The 26,093-nt window shown below is 47.8% G+C and overlaps 1 protein-coding gene across 1 annotated transcript; it reads left to right on the top strand.

Annotated features, from left to right (window-relative positions):
- The first annotated feature begins 22,180 nt into the window (after positions 1–22,180).
- ID3 (inhibitor of DNA binding 3) lies at positions 22,181–23,810 on the top strand. Its single transcript, NM_001243602.1, has 3 exons — positions 22,181–22,574; positions 22,698–22,780; positions 23,328–23,810. The coding sequence occupies exons 1-2, from the start codon at positions 22,275–22,277 to the stop codon at positions 22,755–22,757; spliced, it is 360 nt and encodes a 119-aa protein (NP_001230531.1). The 5' UTR covers positions 22,181–22,274; the 3' UTR covers positions 22,758–22,780; positions 23,328–23,810.
- The last annotated feature ends 2,283 nt before the right edge of the window (positions 23,811–26,093 follow it).

Genomic DNA, 26,093 nt, shown 5'->3' with positions numbered 1-26,093 from the left:
GCTCAGATCCCGCGTTGCTGTGTCTCTGGCGTAGGCCGGTGGCTACAGCTCCGATTCGACCCCTAGCCTGGGAACCTCCATATGCCACAGAGCGGCCCAAGAAATAGCAAAAAGATAAAAAAAGGACAAAAAAAAAAAAATCACTTTCAAAAAAAAAAAGAAAAAGGAGTTCCTGTCATGGTGCAGCAGAAAAGAATCCGACTAGGAACCATGGATTGCGGGTTCAATCCCTGGCCTCGCTCAGGGGGTTGGGGATCTGGCATTGCCATGAGCTGTGGTGTAGGTCACAGATGTGGCTCGGACCTGGTGTTGCTGTGGCTCTGGCATAGGCCAGTAGCAACAGCTCTGTTTAGACCCCTAGCCTGGGAACCTCTATATGCAGCAGGTGTGGCCCTAAAAAAAAAATCACTTCTTTAGAGGATCCTATCCAGCCACCTAATCTAACCAGAAATGTGCTCTGTCTGTCTCTACTTTGTCACTGTTTTTTGTTTTGTTTTGTTTTGTTTTTTCCCCCAGGGCCACAGATGCAGCATATGGAAGTTCCCAGGCCAGGGGGCTGAACTGGAGCTATAGCTGCTGGCCTATGCCACGGCTGCATCTGCAACCTACACTGCTACACTGTACCCACTGAGTGGGACCAGGGATTGAACCCTCATCCTCAAGGATGCTAGCCCCATTCATTTCCACTGAGCCACGACAGGAACTCCTACTTTGTCACCCTTTTCATTTTCATCATAAACTTACAATTCTCTGCCACGTTCCCACTGACATTTATTTACTTCCTTACAATCGGCCTCTCCCATAGAAATGTGAATTTCCATGACAGCAGGAGCCTGACATCCTGGTCCCTCCTCAATTCTCAAAGCCAAGTACAATGCCTGGCACACAGCAGACACTTAAAAAAATACTTGCTCAGGGAGTTCCTGTTGTGGCTCAGCAGAAATGAATCCAACTAGAATCCACGAGGATGTGGGTTTGATCCCTGGCCTTGCTTAGTGGGTCGGGGATCCGGCATGGCTGTGAGCTGTGGTGTAGGTCTCAGGTGTGGCTCAGATCTCGAGTTGCTATGGCTGTGGTGTAGGCCGGCAGCTGTAGCTCCAAATGGACCCCTAGCTTGGGAACTTCCATATGCAGTGGGTACGGCCCTAAAAAGAAAAGACATTGTTCAAAGAAGAACAACCCATAAATCTGATCTTCCCTCTACCCCTCTTGAGGTACCAGGAGCTCCTTTTTACGGAGGAAAGTGATGGAGGCTTGGGAGGCAAGATGGTTGGGTGTTTAGCCTCAAGCTTGCCTGGCTTCGTCACTGAACTGTGTCCCCGAGAGCAAAGGGATGCGGTGGTAATTATCAGCTGTGACAACCAGAGCTGTCTGCCCTCCGCTCCACTCCTGGTACTGCATGGTGGAGAGACAGCAACTGGCCTGTAGCAGGGGGCCCGCTTCCCAATTCTATTGCTGATTCGCTGGGTGACCATGCGTGGGCTGCTTCTCCTCACTCAGCCTCAGCCTCCCCTCTAGAAAATGAAAGTGGTAGAACGGATCAGAGGGTTTTTTCAAAAACTGAGATATAACTCACAGCACAAAAGATCAAATGTTTTTTAACTTTCTTTTGTCATGGAATCTTTTCTTCTGAACTCAAATTTTATAGGAAGTCTCAATATGTAAATAAGAGAAAAGTGGGACTGTTTGGAGGCGTGGGGGTGGCCTGAGAAGCCCAACGGCTTAGTGCACCCCTTATTTCCACCACACTCCCCCTCCCCACACTCAGGGCTCCCTGAGGCACCCCTACAGAATCTCTGCCCTCGGAGGAACCCAGTTTGAAAACCACTGGACAAGAGTCACTGTCTAGGGTCCCCCCCAAGGTGCAGGAGCCCTGGGGAGAAGGGAGAGGCCTGTGCGCTCCCAACTTGCAGATGGGAGTTGTTCCTTGAGCTGCAGTCCAGCTGCCTCCCCAGGGTCATGAGAAAGAAGGCAAGGGCAGGCTTAGGGCGCAGGAAGTGAAGACGGCCAGCTGGGAGGCAGTGACAGGCGCTGGTACCGTGGCCTCCTGGATGGGCCGGTGACATCACAACCCCAGGAAGCAGCTGCCCGAGAGGCCCTCGCTGTCCCCCAGGCCTCCTCTGGGAAAATCAACCACCAGCTGTTGCAGTCCTCTTCTCACTCACTCGCTGTTCTGAATTGTCCCCTCCTGAACCATCACCTTCATTCAGCACAGCAGCCACTTCCTTTCGTTGATGACCTACTATGTGCCAGAACTGCAATTGTGGACCCCTTCACGGACCAGCTCATAGTGGCATGAATTCCCTTATGTCATTTAATTCAACCATCACATCAACATTACCAAGTAGGGACCAGTACCATCCCCATTTTACAGATGATGAAACTGAGGCTCAGAGGGGCAAGAGATGGCACAAGTTTACCTAGCTAATAAATGCCAAAGCCAGAATTTGAACCTGGTTCTGTCTGACTCCATCTACACTCTCATGAGTTATCACATTGTCAGATTCAAAGCCAAACAATGGGAGTTCCCTTGTGGCACAGTGGGTTAAGGATCCAGCTTTGTCACTGCAGTGGTCTGGGTTCAATCCCTGGCCTGGGAACCTCCACATGCCATGGGTACAGGTCAAATTGGAGCTGCCGCTGCCAGCCTACACGCCATAGCCACAGCAACACTGGATCTGAGCTGCATTTGCGACCTACACTGCAGCTTGCGGCAACTCCGGGTCAAACCCACATCCTCACAGATACTATGTTGTGTCCTTAAGCCCCTGTTGTGTCCTTAACCCCCTGAACCACAATGGGAACTCCCTCAGTTTCTTTAATTAATGATTATTCTGGGCCTTTATTCAGGCCAAGTCTTAGGACTCATGGAAAGGGCTTAACACACTCCCTGGCACTCAAGATGTTACCTGTTACTGTGACTGTCCTATTTTACAAAGAAGGAAACAGGTTCAGAGGAGGAAAGTCCGTTAACTGAGACCATAGCACAGGTAGGTGCCAAAGCCAGGCCTGTGAGACCCCAGAGTCAAAGCCATTTCTCCCAAGTCCTGAGTTTCTTAGCCAGGACTGCCCTCTTGTTCAACCCCTGTGATTTTCCTAGGACGTCTGTAAAAAACGTGATGGCTTAAAGCTACAGGAATACATACTCTCGCAGTTCTGGAGACCAGCAGGTCAAAGTCAAGGTGTCATCAGGGCTAGTCCCTCCAGAGGCTCAGAGGGAGCATCTGTTCCATGCCTCCCTTGTAGCTTGTGGTGGCTGACTGCGATCTTTGATAGTCCTTGGCTTGGGGCTTCATGACTCCAATCTCTGCCTCTGCCTTCCCTTGGCCTTCTTCCCTCGGCCTTCTTCCCTCTCTGTCTCAAATCTCGCCTTCCTATGTCTTCTAAGGACACCAGTCCTTGCATTTAGGGCCCACCCTGAATGTAGGATGAGCTCATTTTGACATCTTCACCTTAATTGTATCTGTAAATACTCTATCTCTAAATAAGGTCACATTCACAGGTACAGGAGTTAGACCCTGACATGCCTTTTTAAGGGGTATATTTAACCATCACCATTACCACCCCCACTTCAGTAAATCTTCATTGACCATGAACGACATGCCAGCCAGGGGCACTGCAGGTGTATTTCATTTTTGAGGCCACAGTCTAGTGGGAGAGGCAGACACACACAGGTGACAGCACAATGGTTTTTAAACCAAGTGTAGAAATAAAGCATATGGGCCCACAAAAGAGAGCAAGTAACAGTATCTGGGGTGAGGTGAAGCAGGGAGCGTGACGTGTGTCCTATCAGTCAGCAGCTCTTTATTAGGCACCTACTATGTGCAAGATATTTTAGGGGAAAAAAAGTATATATATGAAAAAAAAAAAAAAAAACAGAGTAGGAGAATGAGCCTGAACTTTGGCTTTGGAGGCAGAAAGCCCTTTCATGCAGGCTTTAATCTATCTGTGCCTCAATTTCCTCATTTCTAAAATGGGAATTCTAATAGCACTCGCCTCCAAAAGTTATTGTTAGGGTAGAGTGTAATCACTCAGGCATTCAGTCAGCAAATATTTATTGAATATTTTCTATGTGCCAGGCACATCATGTACAGGAAGGGGCTAGCCTGGCATCAAGAAAGCATTTAATAAATGTCAGTTCTTGTCCTCTTTCCCCTGACTCACAAGTTACGTACAAGTTCAGGACAGAAATACGAGAGAGGTCACCAGGCAGGACCAGCTAAAAGCCAAGTGAGGAGCATGGGATCTGTGGTTAGAAATAGTGAAGACCTGGCCAGATAGGTCGGCAAACACATCCTGGGGGAAGTGGGCTTTTAAATCAGACCCTGGAGCACAGATAAGAAGGAAAGGAGGGAAGAAACTCCAAGCAGCGATCATGATGGGAACTGGGGTGAGATTTCTTGGGAAGAAAAGTAGGTTTGGGCCAGATTGTGACTTTTCTGCAGGATTCTAGGGGGCAACTGAAACATCATGAAAGAGAAGTTTTCTAAATTTAAAATTAAAAAAAAAATCAAGGGTAAGTACACAAGAATGTACTTAACCATATCACATGCATTTGCATTTCCTTAAATTTTGCTCCAACTTTGGTGTCACTTTTTATGCAGGCCATTTCCTATAGGGAGTGGTTCCCTATGTTTCCACTACGTTTCACTTGTCCGATTTTCTCACTCCACCAAGCTCCTTGAAGGCAGGGGCTGGATCTTCGCACCAGCATCTCCTTTGTGCTCAGCCCAGTGCTTGGCATTTCGTCAGTGCTCAATAAGAATTTCATTGAATGAATAAATTACTTTGAAGCTTTTGTTTTACATAAGAGCATAACATGGTGAATGGTCTGCTATAATTCATGGAACTAGGGAAAGTGTAATATTAATAGCACAATACCCAGGCCGGGTAAGATTGTTTAGTTGAAGACAGCTACTGGAATGACCAGCCCAGAATGTAGTAGGACAGAGCCATACCTAAACGTACGAAACCCCAGGCTGTGCTGTAAACCCATCAGGCTGTGTTGCTTTAAACTCAGGGTCAGCCAACCAAAGGGGATGCAAAAGACCTTACACAGGCTACAGCTTGAGACTTGAAATAGAACAGAAAGGGAATTCACAGGACTCAACCTTGTCTTCTGGCTGGAGTCCCTGAGGCCTGAGGATGCTGGCTGGGCTAACTCTAGGTTGAGATAAGAAACAGCAGCTTCTTGAAGGTTTATTTTGTTTTTGGAGCCACCAGATCCAGTGGGTGGATTGTGCCTTGAAATAGAACATCTCGAAAGGCCTGCGAATCATTTCTTTGTGCCGGCCAGCAAGGTTTCATATCCTGTTCTCAGAGTTACCTTGGGTACTGTGTGCGTGTGTGCATGCACGGGTATGCGTGTGTATTGTTTTCAGGGGCGTTTGCTTAGGATTTGGTTTTGAAACTTTTACTTTCTTTTAATAGGCTTTTTTTTTTTTTTTTAAGCTGGAAGAATTTTTCAAATGGCTTTTGCGAGAAAGTTCAGACCCTGGAATGACTAAGTCTCTGGAAGAATTTGGACTTTGTAAAAGGAATTTGTTTGTATTTGGTCTGAATCACCCAGTCACTGATTTCTGCAGCTAGAAGATCTTTGGGGAAGTTTTAGGTCAATTCTCTCATTGTACTGGGGAAACTGAGGCTCGGGGAGGGAAAGGGGTTCAGCCAGGGTCACACACATTCTCAGTGGACATGATGGGACTGAAAGGCAGGTTGACTCCCGGAGCCAGATTCGGGTTTGCAAGAGGCTCTCAAGCACCCGGTCTACATTTAGGTGGGCACATTAGCAAGAGCCATAAGGGAAAGAAAGAGAAAGAGGATTCTGGAGAGTCAGAACCCATCCAGTACAGGCCGTAGGAGGACAGTGAAAGGAAGGAATGTATGAAGATACATACCTTGGATGCATTACCTCATTTAATCCTCCCCAGGGATTAACTATTAGAGCATTAGTTCTCGACCAGGGTGCAAGGTGTCCCCAGGGGACATTTGGCAAGGTCTGGAAACATTTTTATTAGGAGGGGAGGCTGCCCTTGGCATCTCATGGGTGCAGCCAAGGATATGCCTTAATATCTTATGATGTGCAAGAGAACCCTCACAACAAAGAATTATCTGGCCCCAGATGTCAACAGTGCCGGAGCTGAGAAACTCTGCTATATAAAGGGCACTCTTCTATAGCACAGCCCCGTTTAACCGCCGAGAAAGCTGAGTCTCAGAGGTACAATCACTCACTAGCTGTGTCCTGGGCAAATGACTTAACCTCCCTGTGCCTCAGTTTCTTGCTCTATAAAATAGAGATCCCAGTACTTCTGTCAATGGTTGTTATGCTGATTATATAAATTAATATTCATAAGCCACTTAGACCAGTACCTGGCACATATTAAATTTTAAATGAGTATTTGCAGACAAAAATAGTAAAATAAAAATAAACAAACAAACCTGTTCAGAATAAGTGGAAGAATTGTAATGAAAGCCTAAAGACACTTAAGGGGATGGGAACTGGAAGACGGAAGACCTTCTGGCGGTCTGGCCATGAGGTTTTCCTTCTCAGGTTCTGCTGCCTTAAATGCAACTTCATCTTTTTATGTTGATGTGATATGCACTGTTAAACATGAATATCTTCAGCAAGTCTGACATGGTAAGCCACGATCATTCATCAGTAATTGCTCAGGATACATGAGTTCAGCTCCCTCCATTACAGCAAGTCAGCCCATGGCTCCCTTTCAGGACTCCTCAAGCAGGCCTCCAGACTAGACCAACCCCATGCCCTGCCCCTCCTTGCACCCAACTTCAGGGCCTGCTCCTGATCCTCCCACCTGCAGCTCTGATGGCTCTTTTACCCAGCTGGGCCTTAGTCTCCTTTCTTTTCCACTTGACCCTCTCATCCTGTCCTCAATCAGGGCTCAGATGCCTCCACTGGCTGCTGACATCTGCCACGTCTCTGAGTGGTTACCATGTACATCCTCCAAGACCTAGCTGCTCAGTCCAGCTCTCTCAGCGAGCCCTGGGAAGGCAACCAGGCAGAGGAGCGTTATGAGAGCAGATGGAGGAAAAGCCAAGGCAAGGATCACCCATGCCTCCCCTCTGCCTGGGCCCACGTTATAAGCCTATTCCCTATACAATAGGTGCCACTTCTTGAGCATCCTCAGCTAAGGGTCTTACATACTTACAACAGCTCTTACCAGCTGTGCCCCACTCCCCCATCCCTAAGAGATGCCCATTTAAACTCTGTTCACTTTCTATTACTGCAATAACAAATCACTACAAATTTAGTGGCTTAAAATGATACAAATTTATTATCTGACAGTTCTGTAGATTGGAGTTCTCCTGTGCTGCAGTGGATTAAGGATCTGGCATTGTCACTGTCATGGCCTGGGTTGCTGCTGTGGCGTGGGTTCAATCCTTGGCCCAGGAACTTCCACATGCTTCAGGCACAGCATCTCCCCACCCCCTCCAAAAAAAGAAGTTTGAAAAGACTCTCACTGGGATAAAAGCAAGCTGTTTGCAGGACGGTGTTTCTTTCTGAATGCTTTAGAGGAGAAGCCACTTCCTTGCTTTATCCACCCTCTAGAAGTTGCCAACATTCCTTGGTTTGTGGCCCCTTCCTCCATTTTCTTTTCTTTTTTTTTTTCTTTTTTTTTTTTTGGCCACGCCAGTGGCATGCAAATGTTCCCAGGCCAAGTATAGAACCACACCACAGCAGTGACAATGCCAGATCCCTAACCACTAAGCAACCAAGGAACTCCCTCTTCCTCCATTTTCAAAGCCAGCAACATGGCACCTCTCTGACCTTGTTTCCATTGTCACATCTCTGAATCTCTTCTTCTCCCTCCCTCTGCCACTTTTAAGGATACTTGTGATTACATTGGAGCCAACAGAAAATCCAGGACAACCTCCCTATTTTAAGATCAGCTGGATTGTTATGATCATTATACAACTACAGATGTGATAAACCCATTTGAGTAATAAAGAAAAAAAAAATCAGCTGATTAACAACCTTAGCTCCATCTGCAAACTTGATTTCCACTTGCCATGTAAGGTAACATATTCACATGACATATTCATGTCCCAGGGATTAGGATGTGGATACTTCAGAGCAGCCGTTAATCTGTGTACCTCAGTAACCAACAGGGAGTGGTGGGGACCATGGCAATCAGAGAGTACATACTCCTTTTAAAGGGAGTACCCGGAGTTCCCGTCGTGGCGCGGTGGTTAACAAATCCGACTAGGAACCATGAGGTTGCGGGTTCGGTCCCTGCCCTTGCTCAGTGGATTAACGATCCGGCGTTGCTGTGAGCTGTGGTGTAGGCCCGCGTTGCTGTGGCTCTGGCGTAGGCCAGCGGCTACAGCTCTGATTCGACCCCTAGCCTGGGAACCTCCATATGCTGCGGGAGCGGCCCAAAGAAATAGCAAAAAAAAAAAAAAAAAAAAGGGAGTACCTGCTACTCAGCCCTAGTTGAGTGCATCAGGCACACATAGAGGTTCAGTGTGACTGGATCTGCCAATAGTTCAAATGAAGCTGGAAAAATCAGATTTTCAGGTGAAAATTTCTAATTATGAAATCACTGGGCAGGCCCAAAAAAGAAAAAGAAATTCTCACGGGCTAGATACGGCCTGAGGCCATCCAGGTGTGACCTCCAGGTTCGCCTCCACCCTATCAGCCACGGTGAGATGATGAGATGTCCTCTGACTTTTACAGGCTCTGTACCCTGCGGGGGGTTGAGGAACCAGCTGGGCCTGGAGGTGGGAGGAAACGTGGTCAGGAGCATAGCAGCTACTGGAGGGGGTGCCTCGGGGGAAAGTTTAGAGGGAGAAGGGACCAACCATTTCCCTAAGGGACCAACCATCACCTGCAAGAAGCAGTGGTGCATCAAAGGGTACAGGAAACCAGGCAGAAGCTGACCTGAAGAAATCAACCAGACTGAGGTAGACTTTATGCCTTGTGGCTTCAGAACAAATCAAGCACACCCTTTCTAATTTCAAAAGGTATCAGTTCTTCCCTTCCCCCTGAAAACACAATAATGCTGGCTGGCTGTGTGGAGAGACTGGCAGGCTGAAGGGATGGCAGGGGTGGGGGTGAGAGGGAGCCTTTTCACCCTATGACTTTTCTCGATGCTTTTCGAATTTTGAACCAGGTGAAAGTGTTACCAATTTAAAACCTTGAAAGCCTTTTATTCATTACAAAAATTTAAAATACAGTAGCTTATGTTAAAGGTAAAAACATGAATGCAGTTGTCATGGCGATTCCACTGCCCCGCCACAAAGATGAGATGTGTGACCTCATAACTAGAAGGTTTAGAAAGGGGAAATGTGAATAATGTTAATAGGAGCTCCCTTGTGGTGAAGTGGGTTAAGGAGCTGGCATTGTCACAGCTGTGGCTCAGGATCCATACCTGGCTCAGGAAATTCCACATGACATGGGTGTGGCCAAAAAATAATAAAAGTTAATAAACTTGGCAATTACTTTGGACCCATCATCTTAAGTGCTGCTTTTCCTCATCTTCACACACCAGGACTTCAATAAACTAGACTGGCATCTTAAGTTCTACTCTTTTTTTTTTTTTTTGTCTTTTTAGGGCTGCACCCACGGCATATGGAGGTTCCCAGGCTAGGGGGTGAATCGGAGCTGTAGCTTCTGGCCTACACCAGAGCCACAGCAATGCCAGATCAAAGCCATATCAGTGACCCACACCACAACTCACGGCAACACCAGATTCGCAACCCACTGAGCAAGGCCAGGGATCAAACCCATGTCCTTGTGGATACTAGTCAGATTCATTTCTGCTGAGCCGCAATGGGAACTCCTTAAGTTCTATTCAATTGTATCCTGAATGGCAAAGAACTAAGGCTCTAAAGTTTGTCAGCTTGCCCCTTCCACATTGGAGACCTTGAGCCAACATATTTAACCTCTCAGAGCCTCAGTTTTCACATCTATAAATTAGGGTAATGATGAAATCATGGTACCAATTTCATGGGTCGTTACAGAGATTCATGAGTTAAAGCACTCGAAACAGCACAAAATCAGTGTCCAAAAATAGAAACAGTACAAAATCAGTGTCCAAAAATGCTGACTTAGTATTTAACTATTTTTGCTATTCTCTTTAACTTTGTTTCTTTTGAGTGGGGTAATTATTAAAACCATAACAACTTAAGACATTTAATGTATGTGGCCAAAAAATGAAGTTCATTTGGTCCCCCAAATTCTTACAACCACACTCTGAAGGAAATACCATTGTCTCCATTTCACAGATGAGGAAATTGAAGCCTGGAAAAGGTAAGCAAGTTGCTCAAGGACAACTGAGTTTGGAGACAGAGAAGCTAGAGACTTGGACCTTGAATCCAAGATTCCAGATCCCATGAGTTTCCATTCAAGTCTGTCCTATGCTGTGATTATATGGTGTGATCACAAAATAACAGGGCTGAGTGGGACAGTTGGATTTCAGTTTGTTAGTTTGGTCTGGGGACAGCTCCTCCCTTGTCATGGCCCCAGATCCAGTAGATTCCAAGGTGGGGGTGAGGTCAGGTCTCTGGCTCTCATTCTGGTCTCAGTTTTGGAGCCAAGTTCCTCTCTCCCCTGGGAGGGAGACAGGGTTGAGGAGGGGGTGACAGAGCATGGGGACTGCCACAGATGACCTTGGCCCAGCTGCTGCCTGTGCTTTCTCACGAAAGAGGCTCTCCCAGTGTCCCAAATCCACCCCCGGCCCTCCGTCATCTCCCTGTGACCCTCGTCATCTAAAGAGCAGTTGTTGCAGCTTGAAAACATGTCTGGCACCAACCTTGGGAATTACATGTCCAGGAACGATGGAGGGCACTGCCCAAGCAGACTTCAGGAAGTGAGAGAGTCCAGTGATCAAGAGCACAGCTTTGTAGGTTTCAAACCTGGCTCCTCTACTTCCCAGCTGAGTAGCTGTGGGCTTCACCTGTCTGAGGTTTCCACACCTGTGAAATGGGATCACCAGAGTATCTATTGAAAATGTGGCTGGGATGTTTTCCTTCTTTGTTTTGTTTTTTTCTGGCCAAACCCTGGCATATGGAAATTCTCTGGCCAGGGATTGACTCTGAGATGCAGCTGCAGCAATACCAGATCTTAAACTCACTGTGCCACAGCAGAAACTCTGGAACACTTTTTATTTATTTATTTATTTATTTATTTATTATTGTTTTTTTTTTTTTTAGGGCCGCACCTGAGGAATCTGGAGGTTCCCAGGGTGGGGGTCAAATCGGAGCTACAGCTGCCAGCCTATGCCAGAGCCACAGCAATGAGGATCCAAGCCACATCTGCAACCTACACCACAGTTCACAGCAACGCCAGATCCTTAACTACCGAGCAAGACTGGGAATTGAACCTGAAATCTCATGGTTCCTCGTTGGATTCGTTTCCACTGCACCAAGATGGGAACTCCAATTATAGAATATTTTCATCACCCCTCCAAAAAAACCCCTGTACCCATTAGCAGCCACTCCCCTTCTGCCTCTCAGCCTGAGGCAACTAATCTACTTTCTACGTCTATAAATTTACCTTTTCTGAAAGTTTCACCTAAATGGAATTATGCTCTATGTGGTCCTTTTTTTCTTGCTCCTTTCACTTAGTCTAATCTTTTTGAGGCCCATCCATGGTTGTATACATCAGTAGTTTGTTCCTTTTTAAATTGCTGAATAATATTCCATCTCATGACAATAATACCACATCTTGTTTACACATAATCAATTGATAGATATTTGGGTCATTTCCAATTTTTGGCTATAATGAACAATGTTGCTATGGATATCCCCTCTACAAGTTTTGGGGTAGACATGGGTTTTCATTTCTCTTGGGTAAATACCTCGAAGAAACACTGAGTCATATGGTCAATTTATGTTTAACTTTTTAAGAAACTGCCAAACTGTTTTCCAAAGTTTTCCATTCCCATCAGCAATATATGGGCATTTGTTGAGAGAATTAAAGGAGATAACACAAAATACTTAGCATTGGAGTTCCTGTCGTGGCGCAGTGGTTGACGAATCTGACTGGGAATCATGAAGTTGCAGATTCGATCCCTGGCCTCGCTCAGTGGCTGAGGATCTGTCATTGCCATGAGCTGTGGTGTAGGTCACAGACATGGCTCAGATCCCTTGATGCTGTGGCTCTGGTGTAGGCTGGAGGGTACAGCTCCAATTGGACCCCTAGCCTGAGAACCTCCATATGCCTCGGGTGCAACCTTAGAAAAGACAAAAAAAAAAAAAAAAGTACTTAGAATTGTGCCTGGTCATAGCAAATCTTCAGTAAATGGTAGCTGGTATTACTAGAAGCCTTACTAGAAGTTCCCATTGTGGCTTAGTTGGTTAAGAAACCAACATAAGCTTTGTGAGGATGCAGGTTTGATCCCTGGCCTCGCTCAGTGGGTTAAGGATCTGGCATAGCCACAAGCTGCAGCTTCCATCCGACCCCTAGTTCAAGAACTTCCATGCCGCAGGTGCACCCCTAAAAAAGAAAAAAAGAAAAAAAAATAGAGGTCTTAATGGAATCAGGTTAGTGATAGCAGCCACAGTACTGCTGCATTCTTCCTTGAAAAGAAAGCAGATTTCCAGGAGACAGTCCCTTGGAAGTATTAATGCCCACATTCTTTATGCTCTTAGCCTGGCATTCAAGGCTCTCCACATACCCTACTTTCATCCACCTATTCAGTCTTGGCCAGCATTCACCCTACTTTCTAGCTTCTGCCCAGCCAAGCTAATTAGCACCTTTGCTCACACCATTCTTGCCCTCTCCTTCCTGCCTTCTTACTGCCTTCTCCTCCAGCATCAAAATCCCACTTAGCCTTCAAGACTCAGCTCAGGGAGTTCCCACTGTGGCTCTGCAGGTTAAAGGCCTGACATAGTCTCGGTAAGGATGCAGGTCCGATCCCTGGCCTTGATCATTGGGTTAAGGATCCAATGTTGCTGCAAGCTGCAGCGTAGTTTGAAGATGCAGCTCAGATCTGGTGTTGCTGTGGTTGTGGCATAGGCCCCAACTGTGGCTTCAATTAGACCTCTAGCCTGGGAACTTCCCTATGTCGCAGATGTGGCCATTAAAAAAAAAAAAGACTCAGCTCCGGTGTCCTTTCCTCTTCAAGGTCTCTCTTGAACTTCTAACTAGATAGACCAGCACTGTCTGATCAGTTACCACCGGCCATAGGTGGCCACTGAGCACCCGAAATTTGTCTAGTCTGAACAGAGGTGTGCTGAATTATGAAGCAGACACCATATTTTGATGACTTTGCATGAAAAAAATAATATAAATTAATAGGACTTGTGGTATTAATTACATGTTCAAATAATATATTGGATATATTGGGTTAGGTAAAACAATTATCGAGGTTAATTTCACTTATTACTTTTTAAAAATGTGACTGCTAGAAAATTTTAAATTACGTATGTGGCTCACATTTGTGGCTGAATGCTAGTTCTGCTGGACAACATTGGTAACGACGATCAATATCCTAACAGCCGCTATTTACTGAGCACCTAATTTCTTACATTGTTACATCTGCCATCTGACGTAATGCTTAGTGCAATCCTGTGGGGTAGATATTATGAATATCTCCTTTTTGCAGATAAGGAGACAGAGGGAGGGCGTGACCTCCCCAAGGTCACACAGATGGACACTGGCAGATTCAGGATTCAAACCCAAGTTGTCTGCCTCCAAAACTCAGTCTTCCACGAGATTTTGCTGCACAGTCTACTAAAGTACCAAGGGCTTTGGGGGGGTCTCGCTGGGGTGTCTTGGCCTGGAATTAGAACAGTTCTGCATGGTAATGAATCATGGTAATTAGGACCTCTGAATGCTTGTCTTTCATAAATACAGAATGAGAAAGCAGATTAATTAATGTAAGGAATGCATTTGGAATGAATCTTGGGATCTGTGGGTATAATAAAAGGTTGAGGACCACTGATCGAAATAAATATCTCATTTTACAGGTGGGGAAACTGATGCCCTGAAATGAGAAAGGATTTGTCCAGGGTTGTTAGAGAGTGGCAGAGCCAAATTCAAATGCTGGGTTTCTGGGCCCCTGGGCTGGGTCCCTCTGCATGTACCTCACTGACTTTACATGGAAGGCCCCTGCCCCCAGCCACCTGGAAGTCTTTTGTCTTGAACCAGCCCCCTTCCTCTCCCAAGACTGTCCCAAAGACCACAGAGGAGGGATCCAGGAGACCCAACCCACTTCCCATCAGGGTCCCAAGGCCACCATCCGGTCCTGGGCCAGGAATTCCTTTCACAGACTGAATTAAACTGAGCTGAAAATAATTCTGAACTCTTGGAAGCCTTCACCAGCTCCTATTCCTACTCTATCCTGGTCTAGCCCGCCAGGCTTCCCCAAGTCTCCTCTCTGCCATCTTCTGGGCTCCCCAAGACTTCCCCTGCCAGTTCCCATCTCCACACATATACATGTGTAGGGAGAGTGATGTTTAAACAGAATGCTGACATCCCGGTTTCCCTCTTCTCTGCACTCTCCAAACAGGCAGGAGAAAGGGTGGCAGAGACTGTGCTAATCCAGCACCATTCCTAGGAGCCAACTGTGCTAATCCAGTACCATTCCTAGGAGCCAACCCCGGCCAGAGGCACAAGAAATAGATAGAGCAGAGGACACAAAGAGCCATAGACTGTGTCTGAGACAAAGAGAGAAGAAAAAGCCTAGATGTTTAGATCAAGATAAAGGCACGGAGCTAGAGACAGACGAAGAGAAGACAGATAAGACAAAGAGAAGGAGCAGTGCTCTTGCGATGCAGCGGGTTAAGGATCCAGCACTGTCAATGCGGCAACTTGGGTCGCTGCTGTGGCGCAGGTTCCACCCCTGGCCGGGGAACTCGCACATGCAGCAGGGGCCAAAGAGACAGAGACAGAGACGGAGAAGGAGGTGAAAATGAAAGGGATTCGTGAAAAGGAAAATTAGAAGAGAAAGCAGGAAGACGAATTCAAAATTGAGAAAGCGGACCGAGGGAGGGGCAGACAGAGCCGGGGCGCGATGGAGGGGAGAGGAGGGCGCCGAGAGCGCGTGGGAAGGCGCTGGGCCTTGGGGGCGCGGGGGTCCCGGGGGGCGGGCCCTCCTCCCGGCGCCTCGTCCCGCCGCGGCGGTCGGAGCGGCCACATTCCTCGGGTTTCCCACACACTCGCCATCAAAGCGTCCCCAAAGCCCCGGCTTTTCCCGCGCCCCTCCCCCGCCAGGGCCGGGGAAGCTATTTTTCACCCCCTCCTGGTCTTTAATCTGTTGTGGGGAAAGAAAGCGGCTTTTGTTGGGCGAGGGGCTGCGCGGGGGGCGGGGCGGGGGCGCCGGCGATTGTGTGGCCCGCAGCTGCGCGCCTGGGGCCGCCGGGGTGGGGCCGCCGGGGCGCGGGGCGCGGGGCGCGGGCGGGGAGGGCACCGAGGTCGAGCAGGGCCGGGGCGGGTCGACCCGGCCGGGGTAGGGGCAGCGGGGGCGCGGGGTGCGGGCGGCAGGGTCGCGGGGCGGAGGGGGGGGCGGTGAGGGAGTGGAGGAAAAGGCCACCCGGGCGCGCAGGCCCATTGTCCCCTTGGCCCTGCTTTGCACCTGGCCCGGAGATTGGGGGAAGATGGACACACGCTCAAAGGGCACACAGGGAGAAGGCTGCACACCCGGAGGAGGTCGTATACCCAGGCAGGGGGCCATGAGAGCTCTGGGAGATACACCACACATTTAAGCAACCCTCAGGGAGACACGCGCATGCACACACACTCTCTCTCACAGACACACAACCCTCAAGAAGGGTCCCACAGCCAGAGAGGGACCAACACACTCAGGGAGAAACACAGATTCAGAAAAGAAAGACACACACACACACTGCCTGACACCATAAAGTTCTGTGGAACAAAATGGATTTCCCATATGAATTTCCTTCTCCTTCCATCCCTAATTTCTCCTTGATACACCCCCATTCTCCACCTTTCTCCCTCCAGGTGGTAGCCTGGCTCATGCTTCAGAGGACACACTCTGGTCACAGGCAGCCCTGCTCTGCCTCTCAAGAGCAGTGTGACCTTGGGCAAGTCACCTTACCTACCTGAGCTTCCATCTAACCCTAACCCTAACCCTAACCCTCTTGAGAGAGATAGTATATGTAAGATGCCTGACTCATTGTTCTATTGTTCATCCTCGAAAGTTAGCTTTAAAGAGCGTGCTGTTGCTTGGGCCGCTGCAACGACACCCAGGAGCAGCTTTAGCCAGCAGGAGGCTCTCTCTGAGCTGCAGCCATTGTCTCTGCTTTCTGGCACCCCTGCATTTCTGCCTCACTGCTCCACTGGGCGTGTAATGGGGGGACCCTTCCCCTCTGGCAGGGTCAGTTCTGTCCCCAGGCCAGATCCCTCCTTTCCTGACCTTTGAAGTGCTGCTAAGATCTGGGCCAACATAAGACAATATCTGGGCAGGGTAAACATTGCTTTTCAAGGCATTTTTTTTTTACCTTCATCTTTTCTTGCCTCAGATGCCATCATCTTTCCTTTTCTGAACCACATTACTGGGAGCTCAAATCCAACTGTCAGCCTCTGTCTGTGGCAAAGAACATTATTCCTGGGAGCATAGCATCAGAGTCATCCAGCACAACTTGCATTTGAGACTTAAATCCTCTAAGCGGTCTCCCTAACGTAATAACTGAAATTAATTCAGTACATCTCTACTAATTGTCCCCTCTGTGCCAGGCACTGTGAGAGATACTGAAGCCAGGGAGACATTTATGACATGACAAAGCGGATGAGCTATAAGCCTCACATGATGGTAGGAAGTGTTCAGGAACCTTGAATGAACGTGCTTTGGAAATAGCAAAGCTTCTGCAATATAGTCCTTTCCTTTTGTTATCTGTTCAGTCAAACTCCCACACAACCTGCTCATGCTCTCAAAAATCGAAAAGTTCCAAACTTTTCTGAGCAGGGAAATGAGGTTATCCCTCTCTGTCCTCATTAGAGGACAGCGTGAGGGAACCAGTCTTTGTGGGTCTGGACACTGTGTGCAGTTTGAATGTCTCTCTCCTTCTTTGTGTGTATCAATGTTTGAGCCACAGGCCTGAGTTCAAATTTTGATTGTTGGAGTTTTTTTTCCTGCCAGCTCTGGAGACAGATCTCTTTGACTCTCACTATCTTTGTCAAATACCTACCCCAAAATTCTCTAGAGAAGATTATACAAGACAGAATTTATAAAGCACCAGTACCAGATAGTTTCTCAGAAAATAAACTCTCTTCCAACTTCCCTGTGGTTGTCTATCCACACACACACCCAGATTCCAAGCCAGTCCCTGGACATCCTATGACCACTGCCTACCTGCTGAAGTAAGGGGTTAGTTAACTTCAGGGTAGTATGGCTGGACCAACCTCAGCTGGCTTTGGGTTGAAAGAAGGAGAGAGGGAAAAATTCAACTCCAAAACTGACTCCTAAAAATAGGAGTAGCCATCCTCCACTTTGTTTAAGAATAAACATTCCTTGAAGCATGGATAAGAAGGGGGTTTTTTTTTGGGGGGGGGGTTCACATTTCCAAGAAATTTCCAATGCTCTCTGATTCTCTCTGCTTAGAAAACATTTCCCCTAATGTCCCCAATACTTTAGCATATGTCTTCCGACATAATGCATGCTGCCCTTGCTTTTGTCCATCCAGTAGAATAAAACCCTCTCAGGTCCAAGCTGCCCTCCCAGGAGGTCATTTGAACGGTCAGAAAGAAAACTATAAACACGGAAGGATAAAAGGTTTGAGACCGGTAGACCTGGGTGCAAATCTTAGATCTGCAACTTATTAGCCATGTGACTGTAGACAAACACATCAACATTTCTGAGCCTCAGTCTCCTGGTGCATAAAATGGGTCCATGAGATGATGTAGAGAAGACAAGCAGAATTTGGTAAATAGTTAAGATTTAGTGAAAGATGATGATGGTGATGGCACCAAGTATTTCTGAACCATAGAGTAGCGCATCTCGGAGGCCCCCGATGTCCCCACTCTAGTAAAGGACTCATGCCTTAGATCCAGATGCTTTGCACAATTCTCTTCTCAGTATTGCCCATATTCCTGAGAACAGTCTTGGCAGGAACCATTAAACTCACTTGGCACTGCCTAGCTCACTCACCACGGGCTACATCACATCACAGCACATGAAAATAACTACTTCCTATGGCACTTTCCATTCCTTGTCCTCTTGATCCTCCCAGCTGTAAGGTAGATGGTTGTTATTTTCTCCCCATTTTACAGGGCAGACAGCTGAGGCAGAGGAAGGACAGGTAGTCCATGCAAGGATTTGAGCCTGGCCTTGATTCTGAATTCTCTGTGCCCTCCTTGTATCACATGAGTCTCAAGCAGTAGTTTGAGGTCTAGCCTTTCTAGGGGGAGGAGATGGGGTATGTTCCCAAGTGTATGGCTGGGAAGTCCTCAGCACATCTTTAGATGTACTTGGTGAGCAAAGAGGTACATATCAGGAAATGCAGGGTCTGAGGTTGTTCTGAGATACAGGGGACCACCCTAAGACTAATGAGAGTTAGAGGGTAGAGTGGACAGGGAGCCAAATGAGGGAGGTGGCCTGGGTCCTGGCCCCAGGTCAGAAGCTGATATCCACAGTAATCTTGAGCAAGATTCAAGGGTTCCTTGATCCCCACTTTTAACATAAATGGCAAAAAAATAGAAAGGCAGACAGATAGATAGAAGCCCAGTTTAGGCAAAAAGACATCTGCAATTCTCATCATCATTACTTTGGCTTTGAAATTGACATCTCAGAGACCCCCCACCAATTTTTAAAATTTTAAAGACAAAACAGTATAACTTAATACTTTTGCCAACTTTTAAAAAAAGAAATCAGAGAACACAACACTGACTTTTTTTCTTTTCTTCTCTTTTTTTTTTTTTTTTTTTTTTTTTAATTTTGGCAAAGGAAGATTCAGTTCCTGGAAATGCTTACAAAATGATTCCTGACACTGGGAGGAGATAGTTAAAAAAGGAAGAAAATGATGACAAAAAAATTATAAACATATATAGATAAAGGAAGAAGGTGTAAAGAAAGAATAAAGGAAAGAAAAGAAAGAACTAAAGGAGAGAAAGAGAAGAAAAAGACTTTAAAGGGCTCCAATTCAAGGAACGTTATCAAGTTCTCAGCATCTGCAATTCACAAGCCGCTCGCCGGCAGGGGCGGTGCAGGCCCCGCCCCTTCCTCGGGTGTCGAGCACTCATTGGTGGGGGCGGCAGTCGCCGGCCGGTGACTGCCCGAGGAAAGGTTGCCTGGGACACGCATCCCTGTGTGAACGCATGACGTCCCACCCTGGCGCCAGGCTGTCTGGGGCTGAGTCTTAGATCAACACAGCTGTGGGACCGGGACCCACAGCTGGGCAAAGGAGCGGATTCCTCAACAAAAAATAGGATTGTGAGAAAAGTTCTGAAACAAAAACAGCGCAGACAAAAGCCTTAATGACATCCTTTCATAAAAATAAAAAATGCAAGAGGGGGAAAAAGCTGGTAAAAGGAGCAGAACTGGGAACAGAAAGTTCAGAGGCATTTGGAATAAGAGACTGAGGCCCCACCACCGCCAAACAAGTTGCAGAAGGCCTGAGCTAGCTCTGGCGTCTGACGTTGGGAAAAAGAAATCTTTGGGGTTCAAACTTTATTCAGGATTCTCAGTCTTAACCTGTTTCTTTCAGAATCAGGATCTTACTTTGGAGAGTTCCCGTAGAGGTCATTTGCCCCCCCCCCCTTCCCTCAATTTTACAGAAAATGAAGCCCAGGAAGGAAAGAAATTTCTTTCAAGGCTCTTTGCAGGTTATTGGCATGACCAGGACAGAATTCTGCTTGCTGATGCCCCTGCATCCCTCTCGGGTCTATGTCACCCAGCTCATGGGCATTTCAGCCTGAATGCATCTTGGGAGATAATGTAAAGGTGCTTTGCAGATGGCTGTTCAAGTCTAAGGCATCAGTGGTAGTAATGGAGGAGGGAAAAGGAAAGAAGGGAATCTGTGTGGACCTGTGGACTGAGCACACAGCACTCAACCATCCCCCTGCTGGGTCCTCAGCCACCAGGGAGAGGAACAGGTCTGAGGGAGAGAGAGCATGTCAAGTGCCTTGCTAAAGATATAAGGTGGGTCTAGTTAGTTCCATTTTATAAACTGGAAAATGGAGGCACAGAGAGGTGACTTACCCAAAGTTCCCATTCTTAGTAAAAGAGAATGGGGATTTGAACAGAAATCTGCCTGGCCCTGCAGGCCGTGATTTTTATAGAACCTGGGCTTGACTGTTTTACACAAACCACAGAAATCTGCATGAGAAAAGGAAAGGGTTTTCTACTTGGTCATTCAGGAGTCTTCATAGGCACCATTTCCCCTTCCCCCATGACCAAATATAGCTGGCACACTCTTCACTTGATGTCTGTAGCATATATAGGCTGATTTGTCCATTCACAGGACATTTTCACCCTCTTTCTTATATTAAAGAGGTCCTTGAAAACATTCATATTTCAGGAAGAAATCTTTTCAAAGACCTCTTTTTGGGGGCACAGAGCCCTGTGGTATGATGGCAAAGAACAAGACTTCAAGTCTGGCTCTGCCATTACTGGTGGTGTGGTGGTGTGAACTTGGAAATATTTTATAGCTCCTTTCTGAACTTCACCATCCCATACCTGCCTGTCCAAATTTCAGAAAGGGTTAGACCTCCCTTTATGAGTTGGAAAGCTTTTTAAATAATCACTTCGCATCATCTCCCCATTTTATTCACAAGGCAACTAAACAAAACCCAGAGTACCTGGGCTTGTTCAAGATCACATCACAAATGAGTGGCAAGCTAGGATGTTGAATCTAGGACTCCTAATTCCCCATCTAGTGTCCTTTTTACTATGGTTATTTTGAGACTCTCCTCACTCTGAGCTCCCATTGTCCTGTTAATCAGTGCCACATACTATAAGAACTCTTAATGGTTTCCTGTGTTAATCTTGTCTCCCCAAATTGTGAGATTCTTGAGAGCAGGAGCCACTGTTTTATGTGGAGTGACTCCATAAATATTTACCAACTAATTGATTAAGGAAGCAACCATTGGGGGCATCCCACTTGGTCAGTTCCGAGATGGAAACCAGTATTTCCATGCTTCAGATTCCCCAAAAGTCCAGAGACATAACAAGAAGACAAAAAAAGAAAACCTAATACAATGTCCTGTTGCAATAGGAGGCTTACTTGCCTGTCTGCTGGTCCTTTCCTGGGCTTTCTGATAGAGCTGGAGCCATTTCAGCAAGACTAAGAATAATCAAGTCCAGGTGGCCTGCCCTTCCATAGCAGAAAAGCAGTCGGGTGATGAAATTACTAAACTATTGTTTTCTGCATAGAGATGTGGAGAATAGGGAGAAAGGAGAGGGTTAAAAGAGATTCACTGACCCAGTGGGAGCTCCTAAAAAGGTTATCTAGAAGTCATTCCTCTGTCACCCCATATTCAAAACTCTGTCCAAAATTCTAATCAAACTCACTTCCAAAACATAACTGGCATGTATCTGGCTCCTTATGGAGTGCATAGGGCCAGAGAGTGGGAGCCCTTTCCTTCCCCACGGAAAAATCACGAATTCAGGCTGCTTTCTTCTTCTTTTTTTTCTCTTCCTCCCCTTGCTCGAATAAATAGTGTTCTTTGCTCAAACCCCCTTCCCCCCCTCTTTCTGCAATCTCAGCGCCTAGCTCAAATCTGTTTTCTTCATTGTAACCTCAGCTTCACCGCAATTAATTTTTTCCCCCTCTGGTCACAAGATAATTCCTGACGCCAGTGAGTCTGGAGGTCAGACGAACAGCAAATTGGGGAACAAGGCGGCACTAATTCCTTACAAGTTTCCCTTGAAAAATCTTTTGCTTAAAAAAAAAAAAAATCTTCTTTGCTGTTCGGATTTATGACCTCGGAGGACTGTGGGTTCGAACCAGTGTGGGGCTGTGGGTGGACTGGCAGGGGAGCTCTAAGATCTGGGGCGCTGCCAGGAAAAGGCAAATTCTTGAAGTTAATGGTTTTAAGCGATTTTTAAAACCCTTGCTGGCAAAGAGGCCCGCCTCTCTTCAGTATCAGCGCTTCCTCATTCTTTGAACCCGCTGCTCCGCGGTATTCGGCGTCAGATCTGCCAGAGGAAGCCTGTTTGCAATTTAACCGGGTTGTGAACGCCCAGGGTTGGCAGAGGCGGGGCCGAAGCAGGCTGTTTTGCATAAAGGGGCGTGTCTCCCAGGCGGGCTCTATAAATGCAGACATCGGCGCGTGTACGCGCATTGCAAGCTGTTTAAGGGGTTCTTTGGGTTTTTTCTTCTTTTCTGTACTTCCAGTCTCATTCCTCAGTATGAAGGCGCTGAGCCCTGTCCGCGGCTGCTACGAGGCGGTGTGCTGCCTATCGGAACGCAGCCTGGCCATCGCGCGGGGCCGCGGCAAGGGTCCAGCAGCTGAGGAGCCGCTGAGCCTGCTTGATGACATGAACCACTGCTACTCGCGTCTCCGGGAACTGGTACCCGGAGTCCCGCGAGGCACTCAGCTTAGCCAGGTGGAAATCCTGCAGCGCGTCATCGACTACATCCTCGACCTGCAGGTGGTCCTGGCCGAGCCCGCTCCCGGACCCCCAGACGGCCCGCATCTTCCCATCCAGGTGCGCGTGGGCGTGCTCGGGAGCCGGGGCGGGGCTCAGCTGAGCTCCAGGGCAGGGATACGGCGGGACCCCGAGAACTTCCAAGTGCCATGCCTTAACTCTCTCCTCTTTTCCTCTTGTCAGACAGCCGAGCTCGCTCCGGAACTTGTGATCTCCAATGACCAAACGACCTTCTGCCACTGACCTGGCGGTCCTGGTGCTTCCAGGTGAGTGTCCACGCCTTCTCCCTGGGGCGGGGGAAGCGGCTTGTGCTTAAACGGCAAATCCGGGAGTTAGTAGGCCTTTTGCGGGATTACTAACCACTCGGTTTAGGGAAATCGAGGCCAGAGCGGTGCAAGCGACTTGCCCGTGGTCCCATCAAATGAATGACGGAACCAGTTCCCATCCAGTGTCCGTTTCAACCTGAAACGCACGTTGTCCCTGGCCTTACCCATGGCCAAAGACGCGCGAAAATAGGCGCAGTGCCGACTAAATAAAATAGCTAGTCTGTTTGTAGCTTGGAGTGGTAAAAGGAGCGATGTTTTCTTCAGCCCCCTCCTAATTAGTGCCAATTCCAAAAGGGAGGGGTGGTGCAAGCTCGCCTGTGGTCCTTTGGCGCCAACTGGGTCGGGGGGGAGCGTGGGGCGCGGAGTTATCAGCTGGAGGTAGAGACCAAGTTTCCTCCCTGGCGCCGGCCAGTCTGCGGACGGCCCCCGCCTCGGCGCGCTCGGCGGAAACTGACGGCTCCCTGGTCTTCTTTCCTCCCCCGCCCAGAACGCAGGTGCTGGCGCTGGTTCCGCCTGGGACCCTGGGACCCTCTACGGCCGGAAGTCCTAGGGCATGGATGGGCCCCAACTTTGTCGTGCCCACTTGACTTCCCCAAATCCCTGCCTCGAGGCTGGACCTGCGCCCGGGAGCGAAGGACTGTGAACTTGGGTGGCCTAAAAAGCCAGAGCTAGCTCTGGCACCAGCTGGGCGGCCTCCCGCAGCCTCCACCCCACCCCCAAGTTTTAAAGACTGTCTTTCAGTGTGTGGAGGTGTAGGGGGGTGGTGGCTACACTCCAAACTCTGCCAAGGCAGCGGTAGAGCTGGTCTTCTGGTCTCGGAGAAAGGCTCTGTTGCCCTGATTATGAACTCTATAATAGAGTATTTAGCTTTTGTACCTTTTTTGCAGGAAGGTGACTTTCTGTAACCATGCGATGTATATTAAACTTTTTATAAAAGTTAACATTTTGCATAATAAACGGTTTTTAAACACTTGTGTTTATAATTTGATTCATTAAGTGCTAACACTTTCTCACAAGGGTGAATTTAGGGAGAAATAAATTAATGTCTTTCTTGGAGCTTGGGAAAAGTAAACTTGCCTATTCCCTTAAAAGGGAGATGAGGGAATACCCAGCTAAGACTGGTGGGTAAGAGGGGGGAGTAAAGAGGGCTCATAATGGAGCCCCACATCCACTGGGTGCAGAGGAGACACTTGCCCTGTCCCCTCCTTTTACAGATGAGGGAAGACTGGAGAGAGTAGGTGACTGGCGCGAGCTCACCAGCAAGTTAGGGGCTCAGGGTCTCAGCTCTTAAGGTCCCTTGATAGTTGTTTTGCTAACTAGCAGGTGGCTATCCTCAATGGCATTAATTATTCATAATGTCTTTCTAGCAGAGGATGTGGAAGAGGAGCCTCACCTGGTACACAGACAGGGGTGGTGGTTGATAGACCCGTTTCAGAGATGAGTAAACAGATCATTGGGGCTGGTTTCATTTTCCTCCTCATATTCTCTGGTTTAGCCTCCTTTTGGGATTCCAAAGTTGGACAAAATAGGAGAGGGGTCTCTTCCCTCAAATCCCCAGTCACTCTGATCAGAAGGAGTTTGGTTGGGAAATATGGGAACCAATCCCTCTACTACCAGTTAGATGGAGACTCTAACCCTAGACTAGGAATCTAAGAAAGAGGCCTTAACAGCCCTCACATCTGGTACTTCCTTCCCATCACACCTCCAGTAGGAACCTACTCTAAGCATCTTTAGCCCTGTTTCAGAAATGGAGATATTGGGGCTCAGTGGATAATGGGTCTGAACCAGATTTGCATAGCCCTCTGAGAGGCAGAGATGGGATTTTTGGCTTCTTTTTTTTTTAGGGTCACACCCACAGCATATCCACTACAGGTGTGGATCCACAGCAATGCAGGATCTGAGCCTCATCTGTGACCTACACCACAGCTCATGGTAATGCCGGATCCTTAACCCACTAAGCAATGCCAGGGATCAGACCTGCATCCTCATGGATGCTAGTCAGATTCGTTAACCGCTGAGCCATGACAGGAACTCCAGAGATGGGATTTTAATATTAACGTCAGAGACTACAATTGTAGTGAACAAGAGCAAGGGCTGAGACTAGTTCTTCCATGTGGCCAGGCCTGGGAGTCTAGCAGAAGACAAATCCCCCAAATCATGCTATCCTCCTTTTCCCCCAAAGTAGCAGTTCCCCAGGTGGGTTCTACCAGGCACCTGGCCTCACTAGATTCCCGTTTATGATATGATCTCATCTATGTGTTGGCCCCTGGCATGAGTTACTTCAATATTTCATAACAAACAGGACACGTCATCACCCTTCATGCCTGGTGAGCTTTTGGGGGTGAACAGGGGTATGTCATGTGGGGAGGCAAACTTTGTCTTTGCCAACCATCCTCCTAGCTGACCTGGTCTCCTCCAATGAGCTGATGGAAGGTATGAGCATTTTCTTCAGAAAATAAACACACGCACATACAGCTTTTCAGAGCAATGCATTCCTCCAATGCCCTGGGAAGCACTCAGTCCCCATGTGAGGAACTCTTGCTTCAAACCAAGAAAGTATCCAGGCTGGATCATTTGTTAGGATTTCTGTGCTAGCTCTGGAGTCAGCCATTCAAGCATGCAGGTCCTTGCTCTGCCACATACAGGCTGTATGACTGCCAGCTAGCAGCTACCTCGATTGAGCCTCAGCTTCCACATCTATATGAGATTGCTGATCTTGAGGATACAGTTCGGAGGCACCTGGCCCCACATTATACCATTAATTGCAATAGAGGCAGGAACTGCACTCGAGGTCCCATGCCCTTTCTGCCACTGCATGCAGCTTCCTGCTGGCTTGAAAGTTGTGGGACTATGGAAGGTTAGGAACAGCTGAATCGCTTATCTGCCATGTGACCAGGAGCAAGCCACCTCACCTCTCCAAGCCTCTCTCCTCCCTTGCTCAGCAGTTGGTGATTCTTATACTGCTGCCTCCCTGGACAGAAGATAATGGTGGGAAAGTTCTTTGAAATGCATCACACACCTACAAGGTATTATTAAGCTAATTCCAAGGAAATTGCCTGTCAGGTCCGCTGAGACTGAGCCGTTCAGGTGGCTGGGACAAAAGCTGAAACCAGCATGCCAATTCATTAGTCATTAGAGAGTGAAAGCAATTTGGCCCTCGGTCGGAAAACTCTGAGAGGGGAGAGCTGTCATAAACACCTATTGAGTGCCCACCAGGTGACAGGCTCTATTGATCTTAGTTTTTTTCTATTCC

The sequence above is a fragment of the Sus scrofa genome, chromosome 6 (genome assembly GCF_054392235.1).
Source record: "Sus scrofa isolate SSC_HxYL_T2T_F1_AM1 chromosome 6, Sscrofa_HxYL_maternal_Yorkshire_Landrace_v2.0, whole genome shotgun sequence".
Classification (NCBI taxonomy): Eukaryota; Metazoa; Chordata; class Mammalia; order Artiodactyla; family Suidae; genus Sus; species Sus scrofa.
Note: the sequence above shows the minus strand (reverse complement) of the source record. Positions and strands in the feature narration are given on the sequence as shown.